Source organism: Phalacrocorax aristotelis, chromosome 1, assembly GCF_949628215.1.
Source record: "Phalacrocorax aristotelis chromosome 1, bGulAri2.1, whole genome shotgun sequence".
NCBI lineage: Eukaryota > Metazoa > Chordata > Aves > Suliformes > Phalacrocoracidae > Phalacrocorax > Phalacrocorax aristotelis.
This window is the reverse complement of record NC_134276.1, coordinates 149,024,474-149,045,083: the sequence shown is the minus strand read 5'-3', so window position 1 is coordinate 149,045,083 and position 20,610 is coordinate 149,024,474. Positions and strand designations below refer to the sequence as shown.

The window sequence follows — 20,610 nt, the reverse complement described above, 5'->3', positions numbered from 1 at the left end:
GGAGGATTAAATAGGCAAGATAATGATGATGTTTTATAGATAATGCGTAGAAGCATTTGTGAGACCTTTATCTTTTCTATGTAAATCCTTAAGGCAACATTTCCTTCCTATAAATTGATGTGAGTTGATGAGCATTCATCATAGCCAAAAAACTGAGCCATGGAATGAAGGGAGTTATTACAGATAGCCATGAAATTGCATTAATTTGTTCTAAACTTTTAAAGATTTATTTTAATGATTTAAATTTTAGGCCACTTAACTCCTGTATTATGTGCTTTTTAAAAAAAATTAACAAAACAAAAATGTAGACTTAGATTGGCGTCTCCTCTTCTTTTAGGCTAAATATTTTTTTTCTCCTTGGAGTTTGGGGTTATGACAGAAACAACAGGTGTATGTCTAACGTTTGTTCCTGGGTTAGCACTAAAGTGGAAATTATTTTGTCAGCCCACATTTATCATTATTGAAAACTAGAGTGCAGCAGTACCATGCAGTTCATAGGGATAATATTTTTCAGAGCACACGGGATGACTCTTAGCTAGCCATAGTCTCAGTGAGGACGTCTATATTATATTTTTAAATCTAAACAGTGGAAAACATAGCAAAAGCTATTGTGAAAGTCTTCTGATTAGAAAATATTATTTTGCAGGAAACTGCTGGACTGAAGGTTGGTGTCTCCAGTCGTATCAACGAGTGGTTAACCAAGACCCCAGAGAGCAACAAATCACCTGCTCCAAAACCTTCTGTAAGTAAACTTGCAACAACCATCTAGGTGGAAGATGGGTTCTCTCCTGGGGCAGAGGTGGTGGCAGTGCTTCCTCAACCAGCTGATGGTCTTTGGAGGAACCTTGATGCATGTCCTCACTTGGAAGCTTATAGAGGACCTCTGGTTGCTGACTCCTGGGTAGTCAGAAAAGGAGGGGATAAAACATTGCAGCTCTTTCCTTAAAGCTTAGGGGTCCTCTAAAAAGACAATACTCAGAGAAGTACTTTACTGGTAGAAAGCAACCAGCCTTCTGGAGAACCAGAATTTACCAACTGTGGAAGGTCTACCATTAATTTAGAAATGACCAGCCGTACACCTTGGATAAAACACTTGTGCTTTGGCCCTTGCCCTGTAAAAATCTTCCAAGTATATTTTTAAATACAACTGAAATACTTTAATCCTTTAAGAGCCTAAATGTCCTTTCTAGTGAAGGTCCTTTAGCAAGCCCATTACTTCAGCAAGTATCAGAGCAGAAAATGCTATCCAAGTAATAAGCTGGGAGAGTGGGAAGCAGCAGTGGGTATGTGGGAAGGAGCAGAAATAGGTAATTGTGAGGTGGGGAAGTGGAAGTGTAGGGATGCGGAGCTGGAACTGTAGGTGTCCATACTGGAGAATGGCAGGGCATCATTCATGGTGTTAATGATTCAACTTTGGGATTTTATTAAAGAACTGGTTTCTTCCCATATCCTTGTATAATGCTTTTCTGCTAGTACACTTGCCTTTTATAAACGGTGCAGCCTGATAAAGGCTTTCTCAATTCACACTTCTATTTGTTCCAAATAGAAGCTTGAAATTTGTAGTGTTGTCCATTCTGGCAGCTACATAGAGATTCTGTCCTTATGGACATGAATATAAAAACAAAAGAAGTCACCGTGGTTGCTGTATTTAATCACAACTGCTGAAAAGCAGCACAGAATCTGCCTCCAGATTTTCCCCTCTTTCTTTTAAGTTGCATCTTTTAGGTAATGTAAAACTAACCTCTTGTTTTCCCCTCAGCCAGCTGTTTCTATCTGTCTTCATTTCCCTCTTTCTCAATAGATTGTTCTTTCTTCTTTCAATATCTCTGCTTGAAGGACTCTGCCCTCCTCCTATTCTTCTTCTTTGGGTGTCTGTTTGCTAAGGTGGTCAGGTAAACCTGTTTATAATTGACTATGAAGAATGAAATACATCTGTAATGTGTCATTTTTACTTTTTTTTTTAGCAGGATAAATAAAAGGGAAACCTAGAATTCTTAGTTAGCAAATAACTTCCTACCCCCATCACATTCCACCAAAACAAAGAATTGTTCGAAGATTTTGTGACCATCGAGATGTGGGTTTTGGAACAACATTCAGTTAAAAGTAGAGGGAGTAAAGAGTTCAGTTAGTTTCATGGTGAACCTAAATCACAGATCCCAAATGAGTGTCTTTTGTTTGCCAACCTCAGAGGTAGATGCCAATCCATCTGTCCTTAAGCAGGTACATTGCTACTAGCCTAACATATGTCATCTTGATTCGTAGCCCTGCTTTTCCCCAAGAGGCAGCTTGACATTTTTTTGCTGAGTTTTGCTTAATGTCTCTGTATACACTCATTTCCAGAGAATACTATTTTTTAATGATTTTACCTCACCTGGTTTTCTTCTGTCAGGCTAGTGATTGGTACATGCTAAGGTTTTAAAGGATGTAATGGAAATGCAAATGGATATCAAAGGCTACAGTGTTAAATCCTGAATCCTACATTTGAGAATGCAGAGGATGATCTATTTTTCTATATTATTAGAAATCCTACTGTATTTTTTTACAGCTTTTTATAATGAAATATTTTGATTCTGATCTAAAATAACTGAGACAAGCTACTTTTGAATTCCTCCCTAACAGAAATACTATTTCTGAAAAAATCTGGTTTTCCGCAAAAATTGGAATTGTCTTAAAAACCTGATGGTGCAGTAACTTTTCACTGTACTCCCTATGATGAACATAATAAGTTATGGCCTGTCTATGCAGTACTGAATAGATGCAGCAGGATTGTTTTTTTGTCATAAAGCATGTATATGTGTGGAGGGATTATGTGAAGTGTCATTCAGGAGAGCTTTATAATTGATAGATAATGTAATATTTACCATTGGTGGATGTTCCTCAACTTGCCTTATGAGGAAGTCACATTCTAACTTGTTCTCTACCGAATTAAAATAAACCTGAACTGATGTTGGTTTCTGTTCTTGGACATTAATTTAAAAATACAGGATTTAAAACCGGGAGATGTATCTGGCAAACGTAATCTCTGGGAGAAGCAGTCATCATCATCTTCTTCAAAGGTAAAACTCCAGTGCATTGTTAAAAGGATAATATCTCTGTGGGAGGCTTTCTGGGGGAAGGTGCTAAGCGCCTTCATACCATCAGTTAGTTGGAATTAGGCCTTTACATGTCTTTTGCGACTAACTTGCCTTTTCACCCATAAAAGGAAGTACAATGAGGCACAGAAAGCCATGAGCAGCATGTAACTTTTATATTTCTATTGGGCAGAGCTGTGTTGTGTGTGGAAATCTGTCATTTGCCTGGAGTTGATTATTTTTTTCCTGTTATAAACAGATATGTTTTCCCATATTCAACTTCAATAATGGGTTATTACTTCTTCAAACAGGTATCAGCTATGGGGAAAAAATCAGAGACTAATGGTAAGTAATTCTAATAACACACCTGCATATTAAATAAGAACTTTGCCATATTTTCCTACAGGCATATCTGGGTTTTAAAATTCTACAGCTGTTAATGTTGATTAAAAAAAAAAAACAAAACCCAAAACCCAACCCTTTTTGCCTTTATCTTTCAAAAGCTCCATTGCAATATCATCAAAACATGAATGTTTGAGAAATAAGCCTAAATCATCTTTCTAGGAGGGCTGAGGATTAGCAGTGCTCCGGCCATGTTTGCAAGGCCTTGAGTGACATGTGTAGCATGTTTGCTGTAGCTGGAGAGTGTCATTAAAACTGTGTGAGGTCCGAGGAAGGGGATGGTCATTTAACTAATTACAGCAAATTCAAGGCATCTGGGAAAGGGTCTTCTAAAGGCTGAAGCAGGAATGGATATGCCTTTCCTGACTGAAGAGGAGAAACTCAAAAAGCGAGGCTGTTGGAGCATCACTATTTCAGCAGAAATGGAAGGTGTCAGGACTACCGAGAATAAGCCCTGCATCTGATTTTAGACACTGCCACTGGGTAATGGTGAAGCCTGATGAAAACTTAGCATTATTGATTTTTAAAAATAATTCCTCTGGATGGTTGTGAGTCTTATGTGCTTCTGCAGACTCAGACTGGCATGGAGTTTAAATGTGTTCAACAGCAGCGCTGTTTTTACAGAAACGGTGCATTGGTGTCTTCCCAAGGAAGAGAGTTCTATTACTGTCATTTTGAAACTACTAGTTTAGGAAACATGTACAAAAAGAATTCAGCAAAATTCCCCTCCTAGCTTTTGTGCATTTTTGAAATCTCTGTTTTAATCTAAAATACTCCAAATAAAACCAATTAAAGGAAATATGTGCCTACGGACCAGTGGAGAAGAATGGAAATTCACTGATCAGTTTAATAGCTTTAAAATGTCTTGCAACATCCCTTGACTCGTCATTAGGAATGAAATAATCAAATTTAGAAAAACTTTTGGTTTTCTACACATTAGTATGTACACACATTTTTTTTCACATTTGTGTGTGAAGCCAGAACTGTGGTATGCCTGTGAACTTTTCTTATCAGTTTAAAGTCATGCAAAATGGAATTGTCTTCCTCCTCCTCTTATCCTTTTTCAATCTGAGCTGTTATGAAACGGGATTTCAGGCTCACTCAGTAACACTGAGTGAGAGCGCTGCCCTGCTCCCACGGAAGGCATTAGTGGTCGTGCATCATTGCCTACAGGAGCAAACCCTGCTGAGTGGTTCAGACACCGCTGAGCCTCTCTAAGGCTGAGTGAGATGAGGGCTTCAGCGGGGGGGTTGCAGGAGGAGGCTCTCAGGAGATGGCTTTCAGTCTTCCTGTGGACTTGGTCTGCAGAACAGCCTGCCTTAGCATGGCAGCCACCCATGCATGGCTGGAGAGACCGCTGGGTGCAGCACTCCCCGCGTTTCTGGGTGAGAAGCTCCTGACAACTCCCCGAGCTGCCTCCCAGGGCTGTTGGAGGTGAGAGAAGTGAAACCCTGCTTGTTCACAGAACCACAGCATAATTTCCCTTGAAGACCCCCTCTGAGCAATCCTAGTACATGAGCACAGCAGCATCCAGCTTGTGTCCTGCCTTCTTACATGCTGTGCTTTAATCTAGAGCCATGTCCTCTCTATTTTAGAGATACATTTGGGTTATTTCAAGACATCGTTAATCTTTTTCTTTCTCAGCAGGTTTGAGACAATTTGAGAAAGAACCGTAGAAGGCCACTAAAGACGCTGGACCAATCAGTTGGGGGAAAAAAAAAGGAAAAAGTGCTAAATTGTTCTTTTTATATTTATGTTTATTTACCAAAATGTCTTTTTGCATTATCCCAGTTAAAACCATGTATATTAGCACTGTATTTAATAATCAGTCTAGACATTCATCATAATAGTACTGCCTTTGCACAAGAGCCTTTATTCCTAAAGAAACCCATGCTGTGAAATATATAGACTCTCCTACTGATAGTCATAACTAACTATGTATCTGAACAGTGATTTCAGCTGGCATAAGAGGTCAACCCAAAACGCATGTAAAGTGAAGTCGCTTAAGAAAGGTGTGCAGTAAACCTATAAAAACAATGGTTACTTTTGTAATACAGAAGTCTTTCTTTCTGCACTTTAGACTAAGGCATGGAAGAAATATCTTTAGTTGACAATGTAATATTTTCTGTAAGTTGCCCATGTCACAAGAAATACTGCATCAATAACGTGTTTTAATTTTTTTGTTTTGTGTTTTTTTAAAGTATCAATTTTTCCATTCTAGTTTAAGTTAATACCTAAATTTGGATGATTATGTTAGCTGACAGCGGTACTGATATTTCCTTTTGTTGTTAGTGACTAGTAATTGAATGCAGTTTAGAATATATACACACATAGCTTTACAAAGTTTAGCCTAAAGGCACTACTAATGGTAGAATGCTTTAATACGTGCTAGAGTATTATATTTAGTAATAAACATACATAATTAGCCAATATCACAGCTTAAAAAAAATAAAGACAAATCACACACTTTTCTATAGTAAGATTTCATAATTGCCATTAGAGGTATGGTGAGATAAGTATTAAAAAATTTTAAATGTCAGTTGCCCAGCAATGGGTAACTAAAAAGAAAGTATAGTTATTAAAAGAGGAAAAGGTAAGGGTATAGAGGGTCAGAAATAGGTCACTTGTATAAAACGTTGTAGTTTAATTTATATAAAACTACCATAATTAAAAAGAAAAAAACCTAAACACAGTTGGAGCTTGTTTCAAATGACTGTACACTAAATCTTGCCATCCATCAGTGCTGTACACAGTCCACCTAAAATGAAGTAAACCTCTATCTTTATAGTGCTTCTTTTTAACTCTCTCTCTTGAATATCTTATTTACAGATGTTTTCATTTGTATATAGTAAACATATGGCTATAAGACGTCAGCTTGGTTTGAATTTACATGCCATACAGATTAGCATTTACATCCTACAGTGTATGGGTGGCATAAACTGAGCAACTGAAGTAGCCCCTTGAGCACGTTGTTAAACGCTTTGTTGTGCATTGGAACCACCAGGATCTCCCTTTTCACCACTTCCACCTCTTACAGTTTCTGACTTCTTCCTAAAGAAGAATAATGTTATGTTTCAACCCAAAGATGAGCTCCCCTGCTTGGCTGAAACATCTTGCTTACATAGAGAGATGCACGTAGTTATCTGTAGGGGGTGAAACTGTGCCTGACGTTGTCTGTGAGTTGTCATGTTTTTTGTTTCGGGGTTTTGTAAACACTCCTCTGAGTCCTTCAAATACATCCGATAGCTGCAATAAAAATGATTTGTTCAAACAATGTACTCTGAAACTGCATCCACAATAAATGGAATATTTCCATCATCAGCCCCGTGTTTGTTAATGAGTAGGAACAAGCCAGTTTTAACTGGGATAGAAATCGTGCTAAGGCCCTGTCAAGTAAGGTATCATTGCAAAGAACCTCAAAGGATGTCTCTCTTGATGTACTATCCTACGCCAGACAGCTAATTCATGAAATCAGCAGCTTTAACCTACATATTCTTAAGGAAAAATAAATAAAAATCTTGTAATGCCTACCAGTACAAGACAGGAGCTGTGCATCATCCAGAAGTTAGTGTGCTCAATGAAGTAGGTTCTGACCTAGTGGCACAGCCATCTGCTTTCCCACTTTGAAAACAGTTTTCTGTGTGAGAGCCATCGTATTTCTTCTGTCTGCCTTGGTGGGATGTGCTGCCAGGCTTGGGTGATCATGGGGACCAAGCCTGGGGAGCTGCTGGCTTTCCCGTTGTCCTCCTACCCCCTTTCATTTTCTTCTCTAACAGCAGCACAGCACATAATGCCCTGCTCTGATGAGGTCATGGTCATCTGAAAGAGGGTCCCCAGGCTGCTGCCAGCTCCATGGGAAGCACTGGGAAGGCTGCAGCAAGCACAGCTTTCTGAACTACTGGGGGAGAAATAATCAGATTCTGCCTGATTTAACCTGAGAAGAGCTTGTAATGCTTGAAAGTGTGCCTGTTCTCCTGCCTTGTACTGACCATCTACATTGCCATATTTCTCTGCAATCTTTGCTGAAGTGATGCTTTTCTTTGTTGATGTCGGTAAGTTTCCTTTGCTCCCGGTCATTGCCTTTTCTGAGAGCGCAGAAGAGTGCTGGGCACCATTGGTTTCACTTTTAGGAAATACTGTAAAGTGGTGCAGTCATGGTTTGTTCCTACCAGCTGGCACCACCCCCTGGCAGAATTCACCAGAGACAAATCCAGGTGGCCGAATCAGCAGCACTGCAAGACTTTTTTTGGTGTTTTGATAACATTATGAGGTGATAATTTTTCAGACGATACCAGATGGTCACCTTAGCTTTTGATCTTGCTTTCCTACAGCTCACTTAGCATCCTAGCCAGACTTCCTCTTGTCAGTGCACAGAATACCACAAACCAGCCTTTTTCAAGCCTGCCTTTGCTTTGGCCTAGCATTACCCATCTGAAGATACTTTAAAACAATTGTGAGTCTACCTCAGCATTTGCTTTGTGTTCTTAAAGTTTTTTCTGTGTTTTCCTTATATAAAGCCAACCCTTGCCTGGATCTATTGCTCTGAATGCTGCCAGCAGAGGTGCAGAAATCTAATTTAGTCTTTGAGACTTCCAGAGCAAGTCAGTCTGATTTTGTAGGTAGCCCTTTTGTTTGTTTGAGTGTATTTTGATGTGTGTTACCACTGTACAGTATGCCATCTTCAACTTCTCACCTCTTATCCAAAAGAGTTCAATTTCTAGTTGTCTGGAGGGCTATGTGGCGTAATAGGTGCAACTTTGTTGTTAAGGTTGTAGCTAGAGCACAATCCTGTTTGGTGCATAAGCCACAAAGTAGTCTCTATGTATTGCCCTTGTACAGGAAGTATAAAAGCTCATTTTTATCTGTATTAAAATTTTTAAAAAAAGACCTCAGGCATGTTTTATAACTCACTGTATGAAACAAATTCAAGCACTGATTAAGTTTTGTTGTTATTCAAACTTTATTCATACAAAATGTTAAAGCACTAGAGATTCATGCTATAAAAATCACAACTGTGTAAAAAGCAAAGTAATTAAAGACAGCATTCCTTGACAGCAACTCATGAGCCAGAATGACTGACTGCAGTGGAAATAACATATAAAAAAAAAAATCTTGTAAGTTTAGCAAAAAAACATTGGTTACATGTCTTTAATTAAGGAAGACAAGGAAAAAAAGGAAATTAAGAGACACTGTCTTTTTACTACTAATCAAAACCAGATTTCTGTTAACCACCATAACAAAAGACCCATCCCTACTGACGCATTTTTATACCAGCTAGTGGTCTCCTCCTAAAAAAGGAGGGACAAGTAACTGCTCTTAATGATTGTCAAGTACAGAGGAACTCGTCAAGACTAAGCTACAGTGTACATCTTCTAATCTGGAAGGAGTTACACGGAGGTCTCACAGAAACCACTGGCATTAATATTCTGCTTTGAAGGGGTAGTCCTTGTGATTGACAGCTCTGAGAAGAGAAAGAACAGGTTATTTAAGTATTGTAGAAAGTATCTTCAGCAGTATTTCCCTACTGCAGTCTCTTCCCCCACTGCCAACGTACTCGAGTTTTGCTACTGCCATTAATTTGAACAGACTTGTGAACAATGCAAACCCAATAAAAGCATGTGCAACACCAAGATGCTGAAGGGAATACCCTGAATGATTCTCCCTCCTGACATCAGTTCCAGGACATGTCTCTTCAGCTGCAGTTCGGGGTTTAAGATATGCATGACCAAAACCACGACAGCTCATGTTTTCAAGATATGGGGGATGAAAATAGAGATAGACAGGTCTAGTGGATAGTAAAAAAACATACTGAAGCACTGGAACTGCCCTCCAGTTCCTGTTAAAGCTGAGGATGACATCCATCTCCTTTTTAGACAGTTCAAAGTCAAACACCTAGCAGGGAAAAAAAAAAAGCCCTTTTTACTTAGGTTCATGAGCAGTTAGCTACTGTTTCATATGTGTATGACTTGAGGTAGGAACATAGTGCACCCATGCTAAGCATAACTAAGAAATCCTTTTATTTCTCAGCCAAATACCAATTTACCCTTGAAGTAATCAAGATAGGCCTTTTCCCTCTGAGGTGCTGTTCGTAGCAATGTCTTAACAGTTCTGGGCGGTTGAATTCAAACTCCACTGCAGTTTGGGTTGTAGTGCACAGACAGAAAACTTAAGGTGCTAAGATGGATTACTCAGTGTATCACAAATACGGGAACTAGCAGTAAATATTTCTTCAACAGCAGAGGACTACCGGGTACCCTCTGCAAATAGTTGTCTCACAGTTAATCATCTAAGAATTCTTGCTGGTTCATAGGAGAAATAAGTCCAGAATGTAGCAGCATGAATTGAAAGTAACACAGAGATATCACCTAAGATGCCAGGCCTTATGAGCAAATATCCAGTTAAACATCCCTGCCAAGGGGAACCACAAACTCAAAGTGAGACATCAGTTGTGGCAGGTCTGGTGTTTCCAGTTTGTTCCTTTACACCCTAAAGAGGGGCTCAGTAAGCGTTCCCCAGAAGGCAAGTCCAAAACTGGGATTCCCTTTCCAGGGCAGCAGAGCTCAGACCACCCCGGTGCAACCCATTTCTCTCCTGCAGGAAGAAAATGCTTTTCCCCAGAGAACCAGTGCAAATAGTTAGGTAATGCTGAGCCCCAGTCTTTACGACTTGGCGCTCCCCTTCCAACGCCTTTTAGGTGCTGCTTGAAAACCCAGAAGGGATGTGAGCGTGGGTGCCTATCCCGTGTAAAAAAGAGGCAGCAGTCCCAACGGAGACTTCACCTTGATGTTTTCCTCAACACGCTGTGGTTTGTCAGACTTGGGAATGACAATCACATCTCTTTGGATAAGAAACCGGATCAGAACCTAGAAAAGCACAAGGAGGAGCATGAACACAGGGTACTACGAAATCTGTTTAAATGCATTTTGTGCTTTCTTACCTTTTTTTTTTAATGCACAAACCAATTTCTCTTTCTACAACCATATTCACTCTTTGGAAGGCTCTACCAGTTTGCACACAGGAGTTTGATGTGCCAGTGTTTGCTTGCAGTCTACCGAAAAATGATAATGTTTTCTGGTGTGTGTTTCTCTATCTTGGCTTCTCCAGGATTTGTTTTGTTTTCACTTAGGGTGGGGGAGAAAAACGATGATGCTTCTGGCTTGCATTATATGGGTGCTCAGACCAAATAAGCATAATGATACTGTAGATTGTTTTAGGCTCACAGGTAAGTACCTCACCTAGGCTAAGCCTTTTGAAATCCTTAAAAGGAAAAATGTATTTATAGATTTTAAAAGCTTCCCCCCCAACCCCAAAAGAGGACTGTTGCATACAATTTTTTGTCATGCTCTGCCTGTCTTAAACTATGACTATGGGTGATTGCTTGTGAACATATGGGTTTGTTTGAAGTGCAGTTTCTGCACACCCTGGGCAAGAACTCATTTGTGTGACTAGCAACTAACAGAGAAAAAAATTAATCTTGAACAATCAAGCAGCTTTCAATGATTCTTTGTGAACACGAGCAAACAGGGAGCAATCAAATAGGTCTGCAAATTACAGGGTCTCTCTGAAGATTAACTTAGACACCTTAACTGGAGAAAGGAATAACAAGTTGGCTTGATGATTTGTAAGTAAACCTCAGAGGAAAGGCATTCACAAGGAGCAAGCACTTCCCTCTGGGAGCAGCAGCAGTCTTCTTAGGAAGGGGGACACCTGAGGTAAGGATGTACCACTGCTGCCCGCAAAACTCAGCACTCAAGATCTCTTAGAAAATACCTAATAATTCATATGAATGCTGGTAAGAACTGGGCAGTATGAAGAGTCAAGTGCAGTTCAACCCCATTATACTAGACCTTTAGAGAAGGCAGCATCTGCTAAGACTGGCCACCAGCTGGTAAAAATGTCTAAGGAGGAGAAATAGTCTGTCCTGACAGACCCCACTTACCTGGGCAGGGGTTTTATTATGTCTAACTGCAATCTCTCTAATCCTGGGATCATCCAGCAGCACAGGTTCCCCTGGCTTGGCCCTATTAAAAACAAAAGCCAGGATACTGATGGCAGAAAGGTATTAGCTTCCCTACAGGAAGCCTGACGTTTTATGTGAAGTAATTGGTAACAAACCAACAGCACTTTTCTCATTACACCTGCATTATTTACACCATTTGCTTCAAAGATTCAAGTTGCAAATGCATTGTTTTGCATAGAGAAAGGCTGCAATGCTTTCTTACCATGGGCGGTTCGGAGACCCAAGGGGGCTGTATGCAGTCACAGCAATCCCTTTGGATTTACAGTACTTGATCAACTTTTCCTGGGTTAGGTATGGATGACATTCAATCTGCAAGCACAGAACCATGGTTGTTGACAGAGGCAGACTGTACGGAGCTCCAGAGCATAAACTAACATTTTAATTCCTCTTGGGTCAGAGAATATTTTCCGTGTGAAGGAAAGACTCCCAATATTGTGACTAAAATCTATCTTATAAAAAAAGTTATTCATGCCACAGCAATATCTAGAGGCCTGGCACAGAGAATAGGGCTTTCTCATGCTACCTATTACACACAGATAGTGAGAAATAAGTGAGAAGAGCGAAAGCACTGGCTGTATCAGTAATTGGGGAAATCAGTTTTCCTGGACTACTGGAGATCAGGACTGCATCTTCAGAGGGGCAGCTCAGAACACCTGAAGTTTAGTTTCTGCTCTGTGCCACCCAACTTCTCAAGGAGTCTCTGCAACCCCTGACAGAAGCCTGGGGAGATGACCTTCCCTAGGTTAGCTCAGATCATGTTGCAACCTGCCATTCAGGCAAGATGTCCTTTAACTGGGAACAACAGGAGCCTGCACAGGGACACTGCTCACCTTGCCACAAGCCATAGTATGACCACAGGGCTATGTCTACACTGCATAACATGGCATCATGCACATACCCAGCCATTTCTAAATGCTATAGCTTTAGTAACTGGCATGGTGATGTGAAATCAGTGTACAGTAGTTTATTTAGACCTGAGCTAGACTAGGCAACTAGTGTAATGACAGTATGTGGCACACGCACGCCTATGGAGAAGCAAACTGGAGTCAAAGCCTGAAGTTCTTTGAAGTGCTGAAGTTGGTGCAGCTTTTAACATGGAGGTAGTTGGGTCCATCCCCGCCAGAATTTTATAACCCTCAATAAAATCTTTCTAAGACCTATATCCCCCTCGTGCTCAGCCTGGCCCGTGCATACACTAGCCCTAAGCCTGGCACCGCAGCACCGCACCGGCACAGGACTCAGTGTAGGGATTTTCCTGGATGTTCCCAGGCCAGCAGAGATGGGCATTCGGCACCCTCAGCCGAGTGCAAAGAAGTCCTGTATGGAAGAAAGCCAGAAGGTCCTGATGCCCCTGCTGCCCTGCGATTTCATTCTTGAGGTATGTGGTGAGAATGTGTTATATAACTGTATACTTCAACCCTCCTTTTTATAATGAAGTTTAATAAAATGGTTTATATTATGTTGAAAACAAATAAGCCCAGTGAGTGAGTCAGAAAACTCCTGTAAATCCCGTGCCTGTGCAGTAGCTCACAGTGGGGATTTTGCTGGTTATGGCAGGGCTGGCAGAAATGGGCCTGCGGCAACTTGGGTTGTGACATTGGGAATGTGAAACTGAACGTGCAGCAGAAAGTCGCAAGTTCTTATACAAGGTAATGGGTATTTTCACTTTTTTCTAATATCTAAGAGTGAAATAATCTCATCTGTTTCGTATTACTGTGATATGAATAATCCATATTGTTCTGTATGGTATTGCTCTCAAACTTCCACTGCATTATATACATTCAAGTCTACAGAAAAGTTTTATGTTGAGATCCTGGTCAGCTAAACACCATCAACACTGACACCATACCAAAATCTTGCATATTGCAGGCAGTACTGACTTGAAGGGACTTTCAGACAACTAGAGATACCTAGTGCTTTACAAGATCTTTCTGTGGCACCAAAACTATTGAAAGGTCATGGCAGAAGTCGGTTTTAGAGCTGAAGTATAGCAATAATATATTTAACAATATTCCAAGGTTAGCTTGCATCAATGGAAATAAAAATGTTACCTGGTTATTTACTGGCTTGTATTTTAGCCCTGGCTTGTTCAATAGTCTTTCAATCTGCTCGTGGTTGAAGTTGGAGATACCAATGGCTTTTACCAGACCACAATCCACCAGGTCTTCCATGGCCTAATGTGTAAGGATAAGCAACATGTATTTATGAGGTGGTATTACTGTCAACTAGGCTATTTTATTTCCTTAAAGCTCGCGACAAACCAATAAACAACCCACACTAGTTTAAAGAATAGTATCTCAAATTAATTTAAAAAAAAAAAATCTTTACACCTTGTATCATCTGGATGCTTTATGTCCCACTGCAGATGGGAAGGTAATATGAAAAGAATGGCTTGGCAAACCTTTTTGTAATGGGAAGCAAAATCTTTTGCTTTGGCTTCTTTGGTGGTCATTTTACCAGAGCTAAAAAAAGCAAGGAAACCCCTCCACCCACACTATGCCAGCACACTGCCTCTGAGTTGGCAGAACACAAGAGAGAGGATGTTAGCTTAAACTCAGTTACCTCAAAAGTCTTTCTTGAACCTGTAATCTGCTACTGTAGAGAAAACTATTAACACCCAGAGTTGTAGCATCACAGAGGTGTAGGTAGCAGGAGCAGACCCTGAACCCTCTCAGTCCACAAGGAAAGGAGGATTAAAGGACAGGCTGAGATGCTGATGCCCAATACTAAGAAGTGTGAGAAATCCCTATCTGTATGAAACACCCAGTAAATTAACAGCCACACCTGGATTAGTCTACACTTTAATTCTACCATTGTGTGTATTCAAATATTATTTTAGTGACGGCACGTACAGTGTTGATACTTTCCTACTCTTTAGTCTTATTAAAGAAACCCCTCTCTTGCTCCTCAAAACAAGGGGTAGCAGCAGCTCTGCTTGTTCTGGTCACGAAATATAGTTGTGTGTGACTATTCTCTGTACCCAAAACTATCCCTTAATTTCATCGTGCATGCAGATCTCTGCTCCATCTTTAGTGCTGATACTTGCTCAAAAGAGCGAACATTAACTTACCTCCCATGTGTCCAGAAAGTCGGTATCACTGGGGATACTCATACCCTTGTCATCCACAGGATGTAGTTCTTCACCAGCCTGTTATTTCAAGGCAGATAATACATAGACTTTTAAAAAAAAGTTTAATTTCCTACTATTCAGTAGCACTTCTGACTGGAATTACAGGCAGCAAATTAGTAGGTTATTGAAACGTACCACATAACTAAAAATAATGCACGTTTATTAGTATTCTCTTTTGGATGATGACCATATTTCTCCAGCTCAATCCCTGCATACGTGAGTGGGGATTAGTATCAATTATGTGAGAAACTTGGGTAGATCTAGAGAAAAGGGAACAAACACACCCGTACCTTTATTCTAGTTTTTATTTATTTTACACAGGTGTAGACTGCGGAAAAAAGAAGCACATTCTTTCTGCACTGTGCTTCAGTTTTCACTGTTGCTTACTCCACATAAAGCCAACATCTCCAAAACCTGATATGTTCACGCTGCCCCAGCCCAGCAGAAAGCCACGATCCCAAACTGCGTCATTGTGTGTTTGTTACAGTTTCCCTGAAGACCCGGGGGCTCGTTAGCAGCGGTCGTACCTACGACTATCTCGCTCCAACAGGCGGGGAAAGCCAGACTGACATGCTAAAACATACCACTACCTAGTTAGTGACTGAATGCTTGCTACCACCAGGTTCAGGGAAGAGCCAAATGAACCATAGCCTATCGCAGATGCATAATGAAGATGGTCACAGCATAGATGAGAGAATATGCCATGTTTCTAGCCAGGTAAGGAGAAGAGGAAAGTAGAGCAGGACTACCTTGAATCCCATAGGGAAGTGTATCAGGTAGAGGTCAATGTAGTCCAGCTGCAGTGCAGTGAGGCTCTTCTTGCACGCTACCTTAACCAGGGACCTCTCATGAAATGTGTTCCACAACTGCAGGAAGAAACCAAGCCCGATCGTGACTCTACAGCTTCCACAGTCCAGACCAGAGAACAGAAACTTCTCCCTTGGTGGGCTGGGAGGACTAATCCCTCCCCACCTACCCAGTGCACACTGAATGGATTCCAATCCAATGGATGCCAATATTTTAATAGTAAGATAGTACAAACGTACCACAAATAAGGCAGTCAGTAGTGAAGGTAGACAATCAGTATTCCTACTTACTAAGAGATTCTCGGACTAAATGTAACTCTCTGCCAGGTATAGCTGACACAACAAAGCTGTTATTGGTAGAATTTTTTTTTAGCCTAGATTTTGAGTGTTGAGCAGCTCACAGCTACCCTCCCCCTGACCCTTTTAACTGGAAACAGTGAGAACTGTTGTCAATTTTACTTCATTTTTTAAATGAAAATTCAAGTCGTTTAAATAGGACAGCTTGCAAGTATTATTCAAGTTAAAACCTGTTCTTTAACAAAAATTAAGATTATGTGAAAAAACTTAGTTATGCTCAATGTTTTCTGGCTTTGCTGGTGAAAACCCTAAGTCATAAGTTTTTTAGTTGAAGTGTAGCTTAAAGGACATTTCTGAGTGAAGTAGATGAGATGAAGAAATAAAGTAAATACGTGGAAAATACTTCAGGCTGAAGTCCCGTACTTTAACTTCTATTCCCTTTCAAGCTTACATTTTGTACATGACACCATTGTCAAATGTCTTGCAAACTAGTAAGTAGCACAGCACCTCTGAATTCAGACACGTCTTTTTTCTGATCTTTCTAGGGAGCATGCAAACGAACCTTCAGTATAATTAAGTTACTTAATAGATGTAAAGAAATTACTAGATCAGCAACAACCACATTATCTTTCCGAAGTTGTCAATGGTTCTTAGGTAAAGCTCAGCTCAAATTGCAGATAAAGGATGGAATTTATAACACACAAGACAACCATGAAATTGATACCATAGAAGGAAATAAGTCCTTAGGCTACTTTACAGATGGAACAAAGGTTTGTCTTCAAGAAAAGCTAAATGCCCAATAACACTCCATCCTTGTACCTTAGTGACAATGAAGAGGTCTTCCCGTTTCACAGCCCCCTCCTTGATCTTCTGCTGGATTGCATTCCCTATTTCATTTTCATTCTGGTAGAAATAGGCACAGTCGAAGAGGCGGTAGCCTGCATCAATAGCAAACTTCACTACCTCTTCCACCTTTCCTCGAGGAGCCTGAAAGCAAACACACCCAAACCACAAGCTGTTTTACTGCCTCCTGCCAGCACTCGCTGCTGGGAGAGCTCTGCAAAGCCTCTCTTTGCAGCCGCTGCTGGATTTTCTTTGTCACCTGCATTTAAACTGAGTTTCAAATTCCCAGGCAAACAGCATTTTTGTAGGGAAAGGGACCAGAAAGAAGTTCGTTTCTGCGAGACATTTGCACTCTGCCATTTCTAGCTGCGTCATGCCCAGCATCATTTCCCCTCGTTTGCTCTCAGTGTTGCCCAAGCAGTTTTGCCGGTTCCCCAACCCCCTCCCCACGAAGGCGCTGCCTTGGCGCAGGGCTCCCACCCGCCAGTGACCCCATCCCGGGCCGGCGAGCTGCAAGTGCCGGGCCACGCATCATTTCACAACCTACTTTTCGTCCTTCTTGGTTGGTTTCTTCTTTTGCTTCCCTTCCTCTTTATTTTGCCTCCCTCCACCTTCTTCAGCCCCCTCTTTTTTTTCTTCCTTTTTTTCTTCGCTTTTTGCTCCCCCAGCCGCTCCTCCCCCCCCCGCCCAAAGCCGCCCGCCCAGTTACACAAGCGGTCGCGATCGCGGCGGGCGCTGCCACAGGGCGGCGAGACCGAACCCCCCCCGGCCCCCACGCAGGCCCCCACCCCCCCCTCCCGCGGGAGCCCCGGGTTTGGTCGCCCTTCTTCTTTTTTTATTTTCCTTCCTGTTTTGTGGTGTTTTTTTCTTTTCTCCTTTTCACCTTCGCAGCGCCCGCCGGACCGGCCTCCTCCTGCCCGCCCCGGTACCTGCCAGGTGCCCAGCCCCAGGGTGGGCATCTTCATCTTGTTGCTAAGCTCCACGCAGGGACTCGCCATCGTGGCTGCGAGTGTCCGTCCGTCTGTCTGTGCGTGCCCACCGCTGCCCCAAGGAGCTTTAAGGCGTGGGGCCGTCCCGTCCCGTCCCACCCCCACCCCACCCCGCCCTTCCCCGCCTCCGCCAGGGTTTCCTTAGATGTGAGACACAAGATGCCCATGGTTTTGAGATTTCTGTTGGCTACAGAAGCCTGATACTAAGGGGATTTATTTGGTCGATTAGTTTTGCCTTAAACAAAGTAGAAGCAAATGCTTTAGTGATGAACTTGGCACTTTCCGCATGTTCTGCAGTGGAGCGAGAGCCTGCTGGGTGCTCTCAGGAGAATTGCTGCATGAGGCAATGGGTGTCCGGGCCTGTTGAAGGATTTTCCTAGTTACTCTCAAGTGGTGACAAATGGACTGAAATTTCCATCTTTTATCCTAGAAAACATTAGGCTCACCGGCTGTTCACAGAAGAATGAATTAAAAGGGAATGTGTTCTTACCTTTACATAGATTCTGCGTTCCCTGTCTTTGCAGAGGGGTGGGCTCCCATTGTGCTCCCCCCAGGACCATTGTGTCAGTCTGTGTGAAGGTATCGGTTCCCTGTGCTCAGTTAAAATATCAGCCAGCATCAGTAGGGTGCCAGAAGCTGCAAAAGAGATTTGTGATCACAGCTTGTCTACAGATAGTGCTTTACTCCGAATAAACCCCTTGCTTTTTATGTAGGGTCAAATGCACTCAGAGGACTGACATTTAAAGGCTGCAGGGGACTTTCAGATACCAAGAGCCAGGGGCCTGGGAGGGCTGGGCTGGTTAGCTGACAGCTGTTTCAGTGAAAAAGTTACTTCACGTTAGGAAGCTGAGGTGAAATCCAGGCCACCAGACTTAATGGGAGGGTTGCTATAGGAGTAAATAACAGGAGGGGTTCACCCTGACTCTCGCTTTTGTGACTTTAGCTGGTTAGGTTTTCAGCACTGCGCTTGTTAGTGTGGTGTTGGAATGCCTTTCAACAGGCACTGTGAGCGCTGAGCTCTTCCAAGAGTGATGTCATTTATTTATGTAGGTTAATATGGGCTCAGGGACCTGATGCTAAGCATCAAAGCTGTGGTCCTATTTTGGAGTGGGTTTTAGCTCCCTGTGTGTACAGGAGGCCTCCTGCCTCTTGCACTCCAGGGGCTTTCAGCGCCCAATTTAACTGTAACTTATTTCATTTCTCAAAACTTTCACTTTTAAAATTGCATGCATTTTTGCTGTAGCGTCTAAACAGTACCAGTCATAATTCTACGTCATCTATTAAGTTCCTCCCACTTTCTCACATTTCTATTCTACATATGTTGGCACAATTACAGAGACAGGTGTCTTGTCAATGTAAGTTATTTCAACCTTTTTTCTTTTTTAAATAATCCCCAGTCAAACAAGGACAAAAGCAGACATGGATGCAGACACCAGACAAACATTTCATATGGAAAAGGTTCAGGGAAGTCTCCTGGGGTGATTAAAAAGACAACTCAGGTCTCAGACATGGAGCATGATCCTTGCATGGATGATGCTGATGGTGTGTTCTCAGGCACCGCCCTTCAGCCAGCTCCTTCCTTGGTCTGGGACCCCCTAGGAGGGTGTCCCTGGTGCTCTGCATCTGCTCCCCTGCCAGCATCACACTCGGCTGCTGGAGCGGCTTGGGTAATCACGCCAATAACATCCCTTCTCCTCTCCAACCCCATTCCCCCCTAACCTTTTCTAAAGCCTGTCTCTTTAGATATTGACAGCTTTATCCGTCTATCTAGTTCAAAAGGCTGATCCTACTGCCCTGTGCCTTTACACAACGTTGTATTTATTGTTATTTTTACAGGAAACACATGAATCTCTATGGAAAGTACTAAAAAGATTATGTAATTTCAACACCCTACCTTAGGTATCTCACACCTCACAGAGCCTAGGCTTTGTGTTTATTAGGGTAGGGATCCTCTGCTTCTTGAGTCTTCTTTTTTCTTTTGATTATATTGCTTTAAACTCCTCCTTTCTCTTTGTTGACCCCTGACTACCAGTTTACATGCTGTGCAAGTTCCGTTGGTGTCTTCTTGTGAGTTGTGTAGTGTAAGCAAGGGAGAATCAAATATTTTATGCTTGGACCAAAAATATTTGCCTATCAAAACATATTGGCATGCATCAGTTATTGTGCTACTAGTGTATTCTAACTGCATCGGTCAATGTGATTTGTTAACATTTTTGTGCACTTGCATTATTTAAGCTGCTTTTACAGGACAGTATTTTCAGTTGATTAGCAGATTCATGTTCTGGGTTTTTATTTGAACAAAATCTCTTCCTGCTCTGCTTGACCTGGTTTCCAAGCCTTTGGCTTAACCAAGCTTTATTGTCATCTTTCTGCTGCCTTGAACATCATCATCCTTTGCAGAATGAAAAGGATACCAAATTGATATGAAACAGAAAGAGAGAAAACAAATGTAGGCCGGGAAACAAAATTTTCAAACTGACATGACAACTCCAGTATGCTCAAACTAGAGCAGAGGGAGGAGGTCTCTTCTAATGGAAACAAATATGAAAAAAGACCTAAACAAACCAAACCAACTCCTAAAAAAAGATAGGAAACAGAGCTACTACAAGCAATATGAGGAATTTGACAGAAAAGAGAGAGTGAGATCTACAGAAAAAAAGACAGAAATAAACCTGCAAAGACTTTATGAAATCAACAATAGTACATTGATTTTAAGGCCAGAAAGGACCATACTACTACTCTGCACTGACCTCTGATTACACTGACAAACTTCTTACACCAAGCCCATGACATATACCTATTGCTTATTTTATTATTACAGATGGTTGGGTGCTACAGCAATAGGACCTGCATAAAATCATGTAAAGAATAGACTAGAAGATGGTGATTAGCAGATTGTGCTACAATTTACTTTCAATTACATCAAATCTCGGTCTGAAAGTTATAAGAACTAACCATAATTGCCCCCCCTCTTTTTTTTCTTAACTAGGCATCTAGACAGTTTTCAACACTTTTCCTTCCTCTAAATCTGTCTTCTAAGACCTGAGGTTTC

The 20,610-nt window shown here is 41.5% G+C and overlaps 2 protein-coding genes across 18 annotated transcripts in view; one reads left to right on the top strand and one right to left on the bottom strand.

Moving 5' to 3' along the window:
• The window catches only part of CALD1 (caldesmon 1), a 209,596-nt gene extending 202,802 nt beyond the window's left edge, over positions 1-6,794 (top strand). For 11 of the 16 annotated variants that reach the window (XM_075115367.1, XM_075115301.1, XM_075115376.1 and 8 more), the window contains 4 exons: positions 647-742; positions 2,985-3,056; positions 3,383-3,416; positions 5,118-6,794. In XM_075115367.1, coding sequence (XP_074971468.1) covers positions 647-742; positions 2,985-3,056; positions 3,383-3,416; positions 5,118-5,149 — 234 coding nt within the window. In that variant the 3' untranslated portion in view covers positions 5,150-6,794. The remainder of the gene's footprint in view (positions 1-646; positions 743-2,984; positions 3,057-3,382; positions 3,417-5,117) is intronic. The other 5 variants (XM_075115396.1, XM_075115403.1, XM_075115386.1 and 2 more) reach the window with 1 other exon arrangement.
• Positions 6,795-8,585: 1,791 nt separating this feature from the next.
• LOC142067116 (aldo-keto reductase family 1 member B10-like) lies at positions 8,586-17,663 on the bottom strand. 2 transcript variants are annotated; one of them, XM_075115431.1, is made up of 10 exons: positions 17,499-17,663; positions 16,546-16,713; positions 15,373-15,489; positions 14,564-14,641; positions 13,545-13,667; positions 11,696-11,802; positions 11,413-11,494; positions 10,253-10,336; positions 9,283-9,365; positions 8,586-8,934 (listed from the first exon to the last, which is right to left on the bottom strand). In XM_075115431.1, the coding sequence occupies exons 1-10, from the start codon at positions 17,565-17,567 to the stop codon at positions 8,892-8,894; spliced, it is 954 nt and encodes a 317-aa protein (XP_074971532.1). In that variant the 5' UTR covers positions 17,568-17,663; the 3' UTR covers positions 8,586-8,891. The 2 variants fall into 2 exon arrangements, with proteins under 2 accessions (XP_074971532.1, XP_074971534.1); XM_075115433.1 differs by lacking the exon at positions 17,499-17,663 and adding an exon at positions 17,117-17,253.
• Positions 17,664-20,610: the final 2,947 nt, after the last annotated feature.